The sequence below is a fragment of the Paramormyrops kingsleyae genome, chromosome 1 (genome assembly GCF_048594095.1).
Source record: "Paramormyrops kingsleyae isolate MSU_618 chromosome 1, PKINGS_0.4, whole genome shotgun sequence".
In the NCBI taxonomy this organism is placed as follows: Eukaryota; Metazoa; Chordata; class Actinopteri; order Osteoglossiformes; family Mormyridae; genus Paramormyrops; species Paramormyrops kingsleyae.
In genome coordinates, this window is record NC_132797.1 from 32,579,711 (window position 1) to 32,596,062 (window position 16,352).

Genomic DNA, 16,352 nt, shown 5'->3' on the forward strand with positions numbered 1-16,352 from the left:
TGAAACACACCCATTATGAGTCCATTAAAACCACATTCCAGGCTGTCTGAAAGAAATCACTAAAATATTGCACTGTTTCACTGAAATGCCAAAAAAGGTGAATTTCCCATGTCTGGCTTCTGAGAAGACCGCGATCTCTATCTCTGCCTGGCTGCGATAAACACACTGAGCTGTTCTCTGTGTTCAGTCATGGATGACCTTCAATACATGTTCCTTTCTGCTGCATCCCATTCCTTAAAATCCGTGAACCGTGACTTCAGAAGTCGCTAGAAAGATGTCCGTCTGCCTCTGCCTGGTGATCTCAGGATAAGAGGCTCCTTTGTTCAAATCGGGTTTAATTTTCAGCTAGTGAAATGGGAGTTAGCCCTGATATGAAATGCTGATATGAGCTGCTTTGAGTACAGAACAGCTTAAAAATCATTAGATACAGCAGTGCTCAGCAGTGTGTGAGTGCTCAGCAGTGTGTGAGTGCTCAGCAGTGTGTGAGTGCTCAGCAGTGTGTGAGTGCTCAGCAGTGTGTGAGTGCTCAGCAGTGTGTGTAACACTGACAGTCTGGGTGTTTCCACTGCTGCTTTAGGTAATCAGACCTAAATGTGAGCTTTCTTAATTTTTAAGTGGTTATTCTGGGCAAATTGCAGGATGTCTATTTGTATCGGCTGAGCAGGCTTCCCAGGTCAGGAAGGTGTTACAGTACACCATGCTTTTCACACTGCATGGTCGTTTGTACGTTTATCTTTGTAATCTCAAACAAATTGCGCCTGTTTGACCCCTGACCTGTGTGTTTGCACATTAACCCCCCCAGCTCCTGTCAGGGTTAACTAGCTGTTCTCTGGTCGTTATGGAGGACAGATGTGTGTGTAACAACATGCCAGATGTGTGTTCGCCCCCGACTTAAGCTGGGGGGGTGCTCTCTGACCCTGTGAGATTCCCAGAAATAGGGTAGCACATTAGTGCCGATCCCTGTGTGTGTTTGACAACTGCGGGCTACATGTCTGATGTAAACATACTGATGTGCTTTCATGGACTTTGGCCTTTGACCGTGGCTGTCCATGGGGGGGACGGGGGGTCAGTGTCTAACTCAGGTCCAGGATTTGGTGTGGAATCTAAGCTCAGGGTGTGCTCCTCCAGCTATGACGTGATCTTCGCTGGTGGACCAGAGGAGCTGCTGAGGAAGTTCAGACAGAGCAACCACAAGGTGACGATTGCTGCTGATGGCCTCATTTGGCCGGATCGGAGTCTGGCGGAGAAGTACCCATCAGTACGCACTGGCAAGCGCTTCCTCAACTCAGGGGGTGAGTGTTGCTGTCCCTCTCTGCCCCACACCCCCCCCCCAATCCCACCTACCCCAGCCACATGGACACTGCTCATTTACTCTGATGCAACCATCTGACTCCATCTCCCGGGTGCAAGAGGCATGCCCTGCCCTTCCTGTGTGTGCGATCTGCCCACCCCACAGGGTGCTTCCTAAGACCCCCCCCTCCCCCAGATGAGGTCCCAGTTCAGCCAGAGGTCGCAGTGGTGGAATTCCCAGCCCTACCGTTAATCTGCTCCCTCGAATTGTGATTAAAACAGCCTAGGGTTACAAGAACCTTCTAGAAGGAGGACGTGATTCCCTGCATGCGTGTCTAGCTCGGTGTATACGTAAGCAGCCGGCTGTTCAAACAGCAGTATTTCCTGCAGCCCAGACTGGATAGAGACCCATTCATCCCTGAGAAGAGCTGAATGCTGCATTCACTGATGTCTTGCCCGGGCCCATCGTCCCCCCCCATCTTAATAAATCCCCTCAGGGCGGTTATTTCCGACCAGCCTCTGTGTTCCTCCAAGCGCAACCACTGGCCTCCCAAATCACGCACTTATGGTCTCGATTGCCATTTTTACTGCTGAATTACTGCTTTGATCAGGAGAGCAGCCCTCTTTCCCAGGTACAACCAGGTCCATGTCTCATCAGCCCTAGGAATGTTGGGGCAGCTAATTCACTGTGAGAATGGTGTGTACGCCCAGGTCCGACCGAATCCCGTCACCCTCGGGGACACAGGCGTCACTAATGCACCGGGAGAGCGACCTGTAGGCCCGGGTCCGACCAAATCCCATCACCCTCGGGGACACAGGCGTCACTAATGCACCGCGATAGCAGCCTGTAGGCCCGGGTCCGACTGTGTGTGATGCAGAGAGCTGGGGAGCCGGTTAGCTGTTTCATTTGGCCGGGGGATAGCGGGTTACTTGGACACACTGGTACGTGCTAAAACAACAGCACTGTCCTGGGGGGCAGCTGGATTTATTTAAAACCAACAACAACCACAAGATTAGAACCATATGGCTGAATTCTTCATATCTTGATTTTGGCACAAAAAAAACTGTTTATTAAAAATAAAATCACTTCTCATCCTTTCAGAGAGGGCTTGTAGTTCATATAAAAAATTGGGGCTGTATCAAAATTCTTTTTGTGAGTGATTTCATACTTTTTATGAGTGAATTCTCCATGTATTAATTCACATGTACAGAACAGAACAGGGCAATCCTTTCAGCCGTACACCTGCAGGACTTACTGGGGTGAAGTGTTTGTATTTTGGGAGGGCAAATGCTGGCAAAGCGATGACATTCAGCTTGAGGATTTCTGCATGCTTATGCTAAAGGATAATTAGCATGATGGCTATGCGCTACCCTTGCCTGTTAGCATCTGGCTAGCGTGCAGACTGTGCCCAGTTGAGACGTGTCATTTAGACAACACTTACGCAATATGCTCTCCCCGATGGCTTTCAAGTATTTTCACACTCGTTTAATTGAAATATCCCATCAAATTTGACAGGTTTTTCACTTCTCTTTTGCGTTGTACCAATAGCATTTTTAGCATCATGCTTGTCAAATCACCAGTCATCCCCTTACAATTAAACGAAGGAGGTCTAACAGCCAGGGGGATCCCCCTTTGCTTGTCACCATATTTAACTGCAAAGCGTGCGTCGTTACGCTACCCAGCGACCGGTATGTTAATGAGAGGCTAGCCTATCATTTTAGCAGGCCTAGACCTTTTTAGCATCTGTGAGGCCTCCTTTAGGAGCCGCTTTTGGGGTCTCCACCTCCGCTTCAAAGAGCTGCCTTTCTCAGTTTGTCTGTGTCTAATGATAACCCTTTAAAACCTGCAATATCGTCCATGTAATTTGGATTTTTTTCAATCCCTCTTCCGACATTCCATTTCACTTAAGCAATATCCATCTTCAGCCTCTGCCATAAAGATGTCTGAGGTCTGCTTAATAAGGGTACCCGAAACGTAGCTGAGACCAGCCAGCGAGTGCAATCCTACAATCTTCTCCTGCGGTTGACTTCCTGAGGAGGGAGAAAGGGGAAAACATTGGCCGCCATGGCGACCCATGCCAGCCCAAAAGATTTAGGCTTTCCTGGAGTGACAGCTCACCACTCTCTATCATATGCCTCTTAGTGGTGGTTTCTTGGTTAGAGAGTATTTCCCATTTGGACTCTACTTGTTTATCTTAGTTACTCGCCACAATTCCCAGTTTGGATGGGTATTGAACTCCTTGGGTGTAAGAATAATATACTGTCATATCAGAGCATCACCCCAAATGGGTGAATATTCTAGATGAAACTAGCGGTGCGCTCATCTGGGCTACAAGCACCTTTCTGGGTCTGCTGGCCCTGTTCCTGCACCTCTAAAGCCTGATTGTATCTGGTTGCCTTCACAGGAATCATTGGTTATGCCCCCAATGTCCACAAAATAGTGCAGCAATGGAACCTAAACGACAATGATGATGATCAGCTCTTTTATACCAAAATATACCTGGACCCGCTGCAAAGGGTGAGTGCGATGGCCATGACCCTCCTTCGCTCATGCCGAGGGTCCAGCTGACCTGGAGATGTTTCACACTAAAGCTTTTATGTGTTTAGGAACGTCTGAATATCACGCTGGATCATAAGTGCCAGATTTTCCAGAATCTGAATGGTGCTATTGGTGAGTAAAATGAGCCCCTCCCTCCCCAAAATAGTACTGGGGTCAAGTGACCCGTAAAGACCATGCTGGCCAGAATCACACGCCCCACCTTCTCCCTCCCTCCCATTTCAGACGAGGTTCTGCTGAAGTTCGGCACCGAACGGGTGCGAGTGAGGAACACAGCCTACGATACGTTGCCCGTGGTCATCCATGGCAATGGCAACAGCAAGGTGAAAGGCAGTGGGGGGAACTGAAACTTTACCGCCATTTAGAAGTCAGATCGAAACAAGGGGAATCAAAGAGGGACTGAGAATGACTGACTGTGACTGAATTCTGCTGGTCAGTCAGCAGAACAGAGCCACTCAGCAGGGACAAGGGACAAGTTACTGGATGCTTTCACACCACAGGAATCAGAACCTTTTTTCAGAACCAGGAATTTTTGTTGCATTTACACTGCAGGAATTTAGTACAATTGTAGTTCCTCAGAGGCAGTTCTGGAACCCTTTTTTAGTCCTTACTCCAGGCTAGGTACTTTTCATTCATACACAAACTCCTGGGGAGGTACTTACAGCTTGATGATTGGTTGACCACAAGCACTGCTGCTAACTTGGAAGTTACATGGAAGTGCAGAAAAATATTTGCGGAGCAAATATTAACCGGATGGAATTATTTTTGTATCTCAATTGCATTTAAGGTATCCATGAATACCTTTTTGCTTGCGTCTCCATATTTCTGTGTCAGAAAATTTAATCCATAACTAAAATATTTTTGAGTAATATCACTGGTGCCGGTTGTGAAACTTGCCAGCGCCTATTAGCGAAATAACATTACATGGTTTTTTATTCTATGGAAAATGAAAGTTCATTCTACTGGCCAGATTAAATAATGTATTATAGACATGTTGCTGGTTGTATAAATAAAAGGCTGATTGATCCTCCCAATAATTAACAGATAACTAACTAACAAAATGACTTGTTCATCGTCCATTTTTGAGGTGGAGGTGTAGTTTTGTATAAAATTATGTGTGAAGTTTAACCTACAAGCTTTTTGCATCTGTCATGCTTATTTAGCATAAAGGTCCCAGTTCTTGTTGTATGGTATGAAAGTAGCCCGGAGCTACAAAAGGTCCTGGTCCAGACAGCCCAGGAACTAGGAACTTGATTTCTGAACATCGTCACTTTCACTGTCATACCTCAGCACGGCACGTCAGAGCCCCGGGAGCGAGTACCCACTGTGTGCGATAATGAGTTCTCTATGGGGGGTGATGGACATGCCGACAAGTGTTGAATCGTTCATTTTTCAATGTTAATGCCAGGTGGTGGGGGGGGGGGGGTTGTTTTTTCCGCTGGTTTCCAGAAGGTGTGTGACAGTCTGGAATATTTCCGTTCCCATTAGGTTGCTAACAGATGTGTCTGTCTGAAGGTAATCCTGCTTAAGTACTGGAGCAAGGTCAGATCAGGCTGTTACAGGTACCCACTTCCTCATCTCTGATGTCATACATCTCCCAGTCCTGGTGGGGCCTCGTTAGTGACATAGCTGCCTTGGGACCCATGACGGTCAGGACAGCATTAGCGGTGTAGCTACTGCAGGTCACCCTGGGACGCGTGTGGGCCAGGGAGGTGGGGTCTCATTGTCGGTGCAACATCTGGAAACTATTTCCACGGCGCTTGCATGGAGGGATTCCCTCTGACGTCTCCGGCTCCCTGTAATGAAAAGCAGGCGTCCATCACCGCGGCAGCCAGCCGGTTTTCCATGCTGGATCCGTTTCTGCGCGTTAGTCCGCGATGCGGGTCACCATGCTGGCTGGGCCCTCGGAGAGCCAGCACACCCGATGCACCGGGCTTCCTGCGGTCTCGAGTATCCGTGGCAACGCGGCAGTGGCGACTTCCTGTGATCCCGCACAGGAAGCTCCGCAGGATAGAACTTTTAAAATGTGATGAAAGCTCACTGCTGTCTCCACTTCCCCCATCTGCTCTGCAGATTTACCTGAACTACTTGGGTAACTATGTCCCCAACGCCTGGAGCTATGAGCGTGGCTGTGTCGTCTGTGATCGGGACACTGTGGACCTGTCCAAAGTCGAGGTGAGTTCGGGGCGCTGGCCACGATCCTTGAGGTCACTGTTTTTACTTGCGTATTTACATTTATTTAGCAGATTTTATACAGTTTTGAGAAAGCAGGGTCAGTCAGTCTCTGGAACAATCGAGAGTTAAGGGCTTTGCTCAGGGGCTTGATGGCGGCATCACTCTGCCAGACCTGGGAGTCGAACCAGTAACCTTCCAATCACAGACACGGGATCCTTACCCACTGAGCCAAATCCACAGCCCCTGCCTTGATCTCGTCGAGGTTTGGGACGGGACCCTCTGGCCCAGCACATCTCGCATCCAAGAACAACAAGCGAGATCTGGAGGCAGACGGAGACCTTCATTAAACTGGCGCACAAGCCCTGGGAACCGGCCGGGCGAGGCTGCGGGCTCAGCAATGGCTTTGACTTTCCCGGCTGTCGCTCTTCGGTGGTCATTTTTGTTCGGGCAGTCTCAGCGGTCGCCTGAGGCGGTGCAGCCAAGGCTTGGGGCCTCTCTCCCACACTAACCCCTGCTCCACCCTACCCTGCCCCCCCCCCCAAGGAAACCGCAGCAGTCATGTGTCAGAGTGCCAAATAGCAGTCTGGGCAGGGCGCGTAAAACCTTTACAACGTGTGCTGAAAACTTAAATATGTACATCAGGGGTGCTGCGTTTTCTCACCTGGGGGAGAGGAATTTTCACATGCATAGCTCTGTGCGTGATGTCATACAGTGCCGTACAGGATGGTCTAGCCTGCAGGTGGGTCGGGGGGAGGGGGCACAGGGGGAGTGATGGTCACTAAGTGCCCCTGTTTTGCCAGATGGGGGGAGTGCCCCATATCCCACTGAGTTTTTAAAGAGGATCGATGGCCCAATGGGGGATTTATTCGCTGACATTGAGCACCCTATCCTGGAGTCACCCCCCACCCCCCCCCCCCGATGACATCATTGTGATTGGCTGTGTGGGGGGACTTCCTCGCATCACCTTTATGGAATATGCCAGAACAGCGAACTGGGGAGGGCCACCATTTCTACGTCTCTGCTGTACAGGGTTTGACGAATGCAGTGAGCCCTCTCTGATTCCTTTCAAACAGGAATATCCCTCAGTGATGCTGGCCGTGTTTATCGAGCAGCTCACCCCTTTCCTGCCAGAGTTCTTCGAGAGGCTTCTGCTGCTCGATTACCCGAAGGAGAAACTCAGCCTTTTCATCCATAACGGCGTAAGTGCTGCTGTGTAAAGTCTCTGGGGACCCTCCACGTCTATTAACAATGTAATGACTGTGTTTACCCCTGCAGGAAGTTTACCATGAGACCCACATCCAGAAGTTCTGGGACAAGAACCAGCTTGACTATAGGAGCTTGAAGCTAGTGGGTCCTGAGGAGGATCTGAGCCAGAGTGAGGCCAGGAACATGGGCATGTAGGTCACTCCTGTCGAGAGTGTTACAGTGATGTAAACGTCTGCATTATGATGTCATGTGAGCCAGAGTGAGGCCAGGAACATGGGCATGTAGGTCACTCCTGTCGAGAGTGTTACAGTGATGTAAACGTCTGCATTATGATGTCATGTGAGCCAGAGTGAGGCCGGGAACATGGGCATGTAGGTCACTCCTGTCGAGAGTGTTACAGTGATGTAAACGTCTGCATTATGATGTCATGTGAGCCAGAGTGAGGCCGGGAACATGGGCATGTAGGTCACTCCTGTAGAGAGTGTTACAGTGATGTAAACGTCTGCGTTATGATGTCATGTGAGCCAGAGTGAGGCCAGGAACATGGGCATGTAGGTCACTCCTGTCGAGAGTGTTACAGTGATGTAAACGTCTGCGTTATGATGTCATGTGAGCCAGAGTGAGGCCAGGAACATGGGCATGTAGGTCACTCCTGTCGACAGTGTTACAGTGATGTAAACGTCTGCGTTATGATGTCATGTGAGCCAGAGTGAGGCCAGGAACATGGGCATGTAGGTCACTCCTGTCGACAGTGTTACAGTGATGTAAACGTCTGCGTTATGATGTCATGTGAGCCAGAGTGAGGCCAGGAACATGGGCATGTAGGTCACTCCTGTCGAGAGTGTTACAGTGATGTAAACGTCTGTATTATGATGTCATGAGCAAGTATGATAATTATCCCCCATAATTTACACCCTGCCAACTCCCTGGGGCCGTCTCACTCAGTTTTTCTAAACTGGGTCTGAAGTGGTGTTTACTGGAAACCAGTTGTCATGGTGCCACACCTATTATTTTATTTTGTGTGTGTGTGTCACATGACTCCTACTGCTTGCTCTCGCCTTTCCTGGGCTTGCCTCCATTATGTGTAACGCCTCCATGGACCTTCAGAGAAACCACAATTTCTGCATCAGTGCATCCTTTGGTTTGCTTACACAATCTGCTTGGTCAAAAATGCAATGAGAATTATGACTTATATAACATACTCTGGTTTTGGAATGACTGGGAACGCTGGCTGGCTCTGGAGCAAACCATTTTGCATTTTTAGATTTTCCTTAGCAGAAGCTTTTATCCAACACAGCACAGATTTGTGAGAAAGCAGGGTCAGTCAGTCCCTGCAGCAATTGGGAGTTCATAGCCTTGGATTCAAACCTACAACCTCCTGATGACTTTCTAATAACAACCAGCAATCATAACCGCCTGAGCCACACACGTTTTGTCATGTAGTTTTACACACTCACCTTAAACATGTAAATGCATTAATGTCGTCGTCATGGTGCTGTGAAATCAGTGTCAGTGTTTGTTGAGAATGACAGGCCACCCTGGTGTGACTGATTCAGCACTGTGTCACTGCGTCCTTCCCAGGAATGAGTGTCGTAAGGACGCCGGGTGCGACTTCTACTTCAGCATCGACTCCAGTGTCATGCTGACCAACAGACAGACCCTGAAGCTCCTCATCGAGCAGAACAGGTAACGCCTCCGTTCCACTCCCCCCCTCCCTGCCGGTTCCCCCAGGCAGAACCCATTGAAGACCTGGGGTGACCGCGGATCAGAACAACCCGGAAACCCTGCTGTGCTCTCTGGGAAAACAAACATGCCCACTTGCTGTCTGGGGCTGTGGTATAAACCAGATGTGCACAGCAGCTGGACGGCAGTGGTGACATCCCGCCTCACTGGACTCACGCCCTCTCCTTCGAGGAGGCGCAGTGGTCCGTATTCCCGCAGTCTGTGAGAACGGCCCGGGCGTGGATTGGCCGGCAAGGGAATATGAGCGGTTCCTGAAAATCTGAGTATTATTGGATGCACGTGCAAAATTCCTCTGGGAGCTCTGCATCGGAGTGAGGCATAAACAGTCCGCAGCGCAGTGCAGTGCAGTGCGTTAACGGCTCTGACCAGCTGTTAGACAGGCTCAGCTGGTGGCCACGGGTCTTAACCTCCTTTTCTGCACAGCTCCCTCCAGTGTAACGTCAGAGACTCCTTGAGAGAAACTCGCTGGAATCCCTACAGCAATTAAGAACCCCGACAGCGTCAAACGAGGCAGCGTTAGGCTGGATGGGCTCATATTTGACATGCTCAGATGTTTGAGTGCTATAGAGTGAAGCCTCTCATTACTGTCGGCTGCAGGCTGTAATCCTGGCTCATATAATAAGTGGAACAGGGCTTACTCCTGCGCCCTCAATGTGCTCTGTCGGCCTTCTTGGCACGTTCCACTGAATAAATTGTAAGTGATTTCTGAAATCGTTCACAGGCTGTTTGTGCTTTAACCCCCCCCCCCCCAGGAAAATAATTGGCCCCCTGGTGAGTCGCCATGGCAAGCTGTGGTCTAACTTCTGGGGGGCACTCAGCCTGGACGGCTACTACGCCCGATCTGAGGACTACGTGGACATCGTGCAGGGGAAGCGCGTGTAGGTTTCCAAGAGCCAAAACGGGGCTGGGGGGGGGGGGGGGTGGTTGGCATGTCTGAGGCCAGGGTGTTAGTTTAGACACTCGAAATCTGACATTTACACTGCTTGCTTCCTGCAATTCTCATAATTCTCAGTAGACACGCACAGTATTCCATAATGAAGCAGGCCGCGGTCTCGCCTGGCGCTGGCCGTGTGCATCGTACGCGTTTATAAAGTTAAGCTCCGGCCCCCGCAGCGGCGTGTGGAACATCCCCTACATGGCCCACATCTACCTCGTCAAAGGGGAGACACTGCGGACCGAGCTGACGAACAGGAACTTCTTTGTTCTGGAGAAGCTGGACCCGGATATGGCAGCGTGCCGGAACGCCAGGGAGATGGTACCGCGCCGACCCCACACGCCTCACCCCCCCCTCACACTCCCTCAAACAGCCATACTCGGCCTCACACCTCTGCACACCCGCAATGCCCCTCACATCCCAACACACACTCTACACACCCTGGTAATGATGTCAGGAAATTAAACTGCTCTCGGCGAAGTTGCTGTTTTCTTAATGTTAAAAAAAGACACCCAGAAAAGGACTGGCAAGTATACCCCGTGCCCCCGTGCTGCATAGCGCCCCCTGTCCTGCTGTGTGTCCCTCTGAGATTTACTGCCCCTATCATGCCCCGCCTCTGTGACCCAGCCCCAGTTTGCCCCCTGGATGCCACTGGCTGCCTCGATGCCCTTTGTCTCTGTCCCGTCCGGCTGCCCTCCCAAAGATTGTGGGGAGGGTCTGGCTCCATGTGGGCTGCTCTCCATCCCCCCCCCCCCCCCCCAGCATGCGACATTTCAGGAGGGATCCTCTTTCTCGCTCTCTGTCTCTCTCCCAATGAATTAGCACCTTCATCCACGGCTTTGCTCTCTCTGGAACGTGTCTCCCCGTCTCTCCAGAAAGTGGTGACTGACACGGTGCCTCTCCTTCATTTTTTAGACCGTACAGAGAGAGAAAGACTCTCCTTCCCCGGAATCGTTCCCTATGCTCAGGCCCCCCAAGGTTTACTCCATTTTACATTATTCTACCTGTATCTTTACTGCTAAAGTGCTGCAGACAGGGAGCAAATAGCGTCTCCTGCACCCATTTCCAAGGGGTCCGCTGAGTGGTCTGCCTGGAGCTAATCAAAGACCACCACCTGCTGTCTTTGGTTCCTTGAAGACCAAAATTTAATTACCGTAATTCTTGGATTATTCGTGACCCTGGATTAAATCGCACTGTCATCTAGATCTGTTGGCAAAGTGCTGATGACTGACCTCATAAAACATATATGTGGACGTACACACAGTTAATGTGTTTAGTCAGACCCATTGGGAATGTGGTGCTGGTGGCCTGGTGACCGATTAGACAGACCGAAAGCGCCTGTGTTTGTGGTCTTCCTGTCTGGTGTTACACTGCCGTGAGGGTGTGTGGTATCCCACACCATCCTGACGAGGAAGATGCCCAGCACCCGTGCCTGCAGTGGCTCCAAGTAACACACTTGCCGGTGTGGCACGCCTGTTTTCAGCCTGAGCCCCTCCCACCTCATTTAAATGGAGACACTTCCCCTCCTTCGGCCAGACGTCGAGGAATCCAAAATGGCTGCCAACGAGTGTGTAAACACGGCATGCTGAACGTGACCAAGGCCTGGGCTGAAAACAGCTCGTTTGCCACAACAGCAGCCTCAGTTCCTGCCCTCATCCCCATCTTTACCCCCCAAAACAACTTCCTTTTAAGCTATTTTTTATTCTCACATTACTCTTTCAAAAGCGTCTCACTTAAAATAAAGTCTTACTCCTGGAACATTTTTTTCAGTACCGATGATCCTTGTGGGATAATTTCAGCCTTGTGTTAAATTTTACACCATGTTATTTCACCCAGACACCATTGTTTGCTCTTATAAGTTCAGCCATGAAATGTCAGCTCTGTGATTCCTGTGTGTCTTGTTCAGAGTTCATATTCAGTGCATGAATTTGCCAGTAATCGATCTCCAGTCTCTTTTTTCCGGTGTCCCTGCTTTGGTTGTTGCTCTGAAATTGACACAAACTCTCTCTGCGTACTGTAGGGAGTGTTCATGTACATTACAAACCGCTATGAGTTCGGAAGGCTGATTTCTACAGTTAATTACAACACATCCCATTACAACAACGACCTGTGGCAGATCTTTGAGAATCCCTTGGTATGTAAATTATCAGTCGCTCTAAATACTTCTTAAATGTTACATTTTTTAGTCCCACAACTGTGTGCTTCAACTTGCTGGTTCCTTTCAGGACTGGAAGGAAAAATACATACACCCGAACTACACACGGATCTTCACAGAAAACCTCACTGAGCAGGTATGCCAGGGTGTGAAACTGTGTTTAAATGAATAGCAGGCTTTATTTACGGTACATAGCATTAAGAAAAGTGCATTCAGCAGGAGTTTTGCTTAATTAGAGTGACCACTGGCTTTATGGTAGTGTGTAATAATACAGTCTGATTTCTCCATGCCTGGATAAATGATGGCTTTAACTATTATACTGCTGTATAAACAGATCAGACTAAGATGAACAAATCTGTTTTGGTTCGTGTGTTTGTGAGAGGCTGTAGATGAAAGCCGCGATACGGCTGAGTGTTTGGGCGGGGCATGCACTAAAGGGGGTGTGATTTAAACAGCACCAGCCATCCGTGAATAATGACCTTCATCCCATCACTGCCACCATCGCTACCTCGGTATTCGTGTCTCGTAGCCCTGTCCGGACGTCTTCTGGTTTCCGGTGTTTTCTGAAAAAGCCTGTGACGAGATTGTCGAAGAGATGGAGAATTACGGCCTCTGGTCAGGAGGAAAGCATCAGGTTGGTTAAAATGGCGCCCCAGCCGGTAACAACAGGAGACTGAGAGTAAGACAGACTTAATTTTCCTCTTGGCCTGTCCCTCATCTTTGGCTTTGGGGCTGAAGGCATGTAAACCCCCCCAAATTCAGCCTTTCCTGGGTTTGCTGCCTGGCTTTTGCCCATCCAAATGTGACTCTTTGTCCCCCCAGGACAAACGCATCGCCGGTGGCTACGAAACCGTCCCTACGGACGACATCCACATGTCCCAGATCGGCTTCGAGAAGGAGTGGCTGCACTTCATCCGCGAGTTCATCTCCCCCATCACCCTGAAAGTCTTCTCCGGTTACTACACCAAGGTACCGTGCAAGGTGGCCCCAGCCAGCCGGCCTTCTGGCACTTTCTATAGCGGCGTCTCCTGATTGGGTCCTGTTCAGGCCATGGTTGCTTTTCGCCGTTCCTGTTGGTTCTTGTTATCAGTGCAGAATTCCCTGCTTCATTTAGTACCTGGAATCCACCATCCATCAGAATGCCGACATCCTTCGGAAGAAGCTGGCCTCACTCTTTGCTGCTTAACTCCTACCTTTCCTTCTGCCATGTTCATACTCGCTAGCATAACCAAAAAGATGTTCTTCGCTGGAGATCAGGATGTTTGAAATGCCTTGTCACTGCTTCTTTTCCCCTCTCGTCACCACAGGGCTACGCCTTGCTGAACTTCGTGGTGAAGTACAGCCCCGAAAGACAAGCCTCGCTCAGACCGCACCACGACACGTCCACGTTCACCATCAACATCGCGCTCAACAACAAAGGCATCGATTTCCAGGTCAGTCACCCATCCACAAACAACTTTAGCCCTGTTAGACGGAAGGCTTGCTCATACGGCTGCATTCATATCAAAGTGACGTACACAGTCAACAGTGAGAAAATCACACCGGAATTTCACAGCAGAGCTTCGTACCTAAACATTACAGCACAACGTTGCAGCAGAACATCACACCAGACCGTCATAGGTAAACATCAGAGAAGAACATCATACAGAATGCCACAGAAGAGCATCACACCTTGATCTGTAATGTTTAGAAACCACAACCTCTCGCTCCGTGTTCCCTTGCCGTCACATGTCCACAATGTCCTGCAATGTGACGCATCTGCTGTCACCTTCTGATGGCACTCCAGAGGATTGAAGTTGTCTGGCAACGTTTGAGTTGCCAATCGTGATGAAGGGTGGGGTCTCACCACAGAGGCCAGTCCCCACAGCCCATGCCGCATGCAGAACCTCGAACCCGCGCCGTTCAGATCAGTCTCTCCCACTCATCCTTCTCCCAGGGCGGCGGCTGCCGCTTCCACCGCTACAACTGCACCATCGAGTCGCCGCGGAAGGGGTGGAGCTTTATGCACCCGGGCCGGCTGACACACCTCCACGAGGGCCTCCCCACCACCGGGGGCACACGCTACATCGCTGTCTCCTTCATCGACCCCTGAGCCCCACCCACCCCACGGACGCCCCTCCTGGACTCTGAACTGCTCTTGATTTTCCCATTTTTGCGTTTCTTAACCCCATTGTCCAAAATGAGTCAATGAGTTACAGGAAGCTGGGGGGGGGGGGTTTGCCGAACAACCCCCCTCCCCCCCACCTCCCATGTGACGCCTGAGAGGGTTCACTGATGCTGCTGCAGTTTAACGCCAACCATCAAACCCCTCGTCCCAAACCCTTGTACTCTGATTTCCTTTACATTTTGATGTTTCTCTTTTGGTCAGCAGTTCAGCCTTTTTTCTGGTCACTTGTCAGACACATTTTGCTTGTATGTTATCATTTCACGCAGGTGATCATGGTAATTTGCACAGTGAAGTTCAGAGGCCAAAGCCCAAGTCTCTACTTGAAATTAATTTTTTTTCCATGAAAAGACAAACTTTACAAGCTGAATTTTATGAATCGATATCTTAGTGTTTTTTTTTTTTTTTAATGGACTTTCAAACCTCAGCCAAGGAAAACACTTTTAACTTATTTTGTGAAGTTGATGATTAAATAAATGTTTTAAAACAGGCGTATGGCTTCATGTCCAATGGAAGGTGTTACCACTGTTAAAATACCGCGAGGAAGATAAGAGGAGGCTGACGGGAAGCTTGAGGAACGCCGCACTTCCTGCCGTGGGCCGTCCGCCAGATCCAAGCACGGGCGGATTAATCTGCTAACAGTCAGCTAGGCGACCAGCTGCTTATTTATCCCAGCGTTCCCAGTGCCGCCCATAAGCACTCTCTGAGCGGTGTCAGCTCTGGGCTTACAGCGCCGTACTGTGTACAGCCGGTCACGACGGAGACGTGATGTCACCCCCTGTGTGGCCAGCCTCGCTACATGCAGGAATCCTGCTCTCCTTGTGCTCTGCTCGGGATTTCGTCCGGGGCAGCTGGGGTCCCGAGCGTGTTCCCCAAGCAGACATGTTTGTTGGGATGCTCCACTGCTCGTCAGAGCTGCGTGGGTCTGAGGTTCTGCGCCCCAAAGTAATGTCTGTAACTGTTATTCTCCAATCTGGTCTGATGGTAAAGGGTCCCAACCGCTGTGGAGTGATAAAACATAACCCCCCACTCCCCAGGGTGATGGGGTACAGAGAAATATGTGAGTTACAGGAAACGTTGGGGATCGTTTAGTCTATTTCTGTGCATGAATGGGTTATTTCATGAAATGTGTGAGGTGACACTACGGGGTATACCAACTGCATTGGCAAAACCAACTGGGACTTTTTTTTGGGGGGGGAGTTAAGCAGGTGACATGAGCTTTACGTGCGGGGGGTGAGGAATTCACAGTCACATAGCACACATTTGGATACATTTTGTAAAAGAGGTAAGAAAGATGCCTGGAACCGGGGCTTTTACCGGGAAATGTGATTGAAGTGCTCTGAACTCCCCCCCCTCCCCCACCCCCGAGGTATGACATCTCAAAGCCCCACCCACTCGGGCCCATGGCACGTCGGCGAGGGGAATCTAGGTCAGCTGGCCTCACGACGATCAAAGCTCTCTTTGTGGAGGGAGTCCCCCCCAGCCCCCCCAGCCCGCAGAGCGCTGAAAGGTGACATTGATGCAGTCCCTGCACACACAGCAGTCTAACACCCTCTCCTGGGTAATTAGGCTCTGGAACGAGTTGGATTGCGGGCCTGGGCTGGACCATCCAGACCTCGCTTAGAGACTGACGGAGGTTTCAGGTTCTGAACCTCAAGTCACTCCTTACGGGCACCTCTTTCCATACAGTCCACTATCCGCTCGTTTTTCATGATTCCCCCTGCAACAAACAAGGGGTGCTGTGATTCAGCAGGTTAGGACCTTGTACCTGTGACCGGAAGGTCACCGGTTCCAATCCCAGGGTCAGCAGAGTGATGTCGGCCGCCAAGCAAACAACAGTATGTATGTCGCTCTGGATTAAACCATCTGCTACAATTTTAGAAATTTATACACGGTGAATCCCGACTCATATATTCATTTGTTTACTCCACAGCTACTTCATACCCAAACATGGTCCACTGCTGCCACTCTAGGCTGTGCCTCTGTTTAAGTTTAAATCGTTGCTGGTACACTATGGTTACCCATGATATATGTCACCCGTAAAGTATAGGCTATAGTCTGGCAGGTAGCGATTACCCACAGTGTGGCATGTACTTGAGTTTAAACCACACAATTATTGCACCAGTGA

At 50.0% G+C, this 16,352-nt stretch overlaps 1 protein-coding gene across 2 annotated transcripts in view; it reads left to right on the forward strand.

Annotated features, from left to right (window-relative positions):
• Positions 1–14,715, forward strand: part of plod2 (procollagen-lysine, 2-oxoglutarate 5-dioxygenase 2) — a 34,329-nt gene extending 19,614 nt beyond the window's left edge. Inside the window, exons 4-20 of one of the 2 annotated variants that reach the window (XM_023806003.2) lie at positions 1,129–1,292; positions 3,696–3,808; positions 3,898–3,961; positions 4,073–4,170; positions 5,921–6,022; positions 7,096–7,221; positions 7,298–7,419; positions 8,810–8,914; positions 9,724–9,849; positions 10,085–10,226; positions 10,821–10,883; positions 11,926–12,039; positions 12,131–12,196; positions 12,590–12,694; positions 12,883–13,029; positions 13,368–13,493; positions 13,997–14,715. In XM_023806003.2, coding sequence (XP_023661771.2) covers positions 1,129–1,292; positions 3,696–3,808; positions 3,898–3,961; positions 4,073–4,170; positions 5,921–6,022; positions 7,096–7,221; positions 7,298–7,419; positions 8,810–8,914; positions 9,724–9,849; positions 10,085–10,226; positions 10,821–10,883; positions 11,926–12,039; positions 12,131–12,196; positions 12,590–12,694; positions 12,883–13,029; positions 13,368–13,493; positions 13,997–14,152 — 1,939 coding nt within the window. In that variant the 3' untranslated portion in view covers positions 14,153–14,715. The remainder of the gene's footprint in view (positions 1–1,128; positions 1,293–3,695; positions 3,809–3,897; positions 3,962–4,072; positions 4,171–5,920; positions 6,023–7,095; positions 7,222–7,297; positions 7,420–8,809; positions 8,915–9,723; positions 9,850–10,084; positions 10,227–10,820; positions 10,884–11,925; positions 12,040–12,130; positions 12,197–12,589; positions 12,695–12,882; positions 13,030–13,367; positions 13,494–13,996) is intronic. The other variant, XM_023806004.2, reaches the window with a different exon arrangement.
• Positions 14,716–16,352: the final 1,637 nt, after the last annotated feature.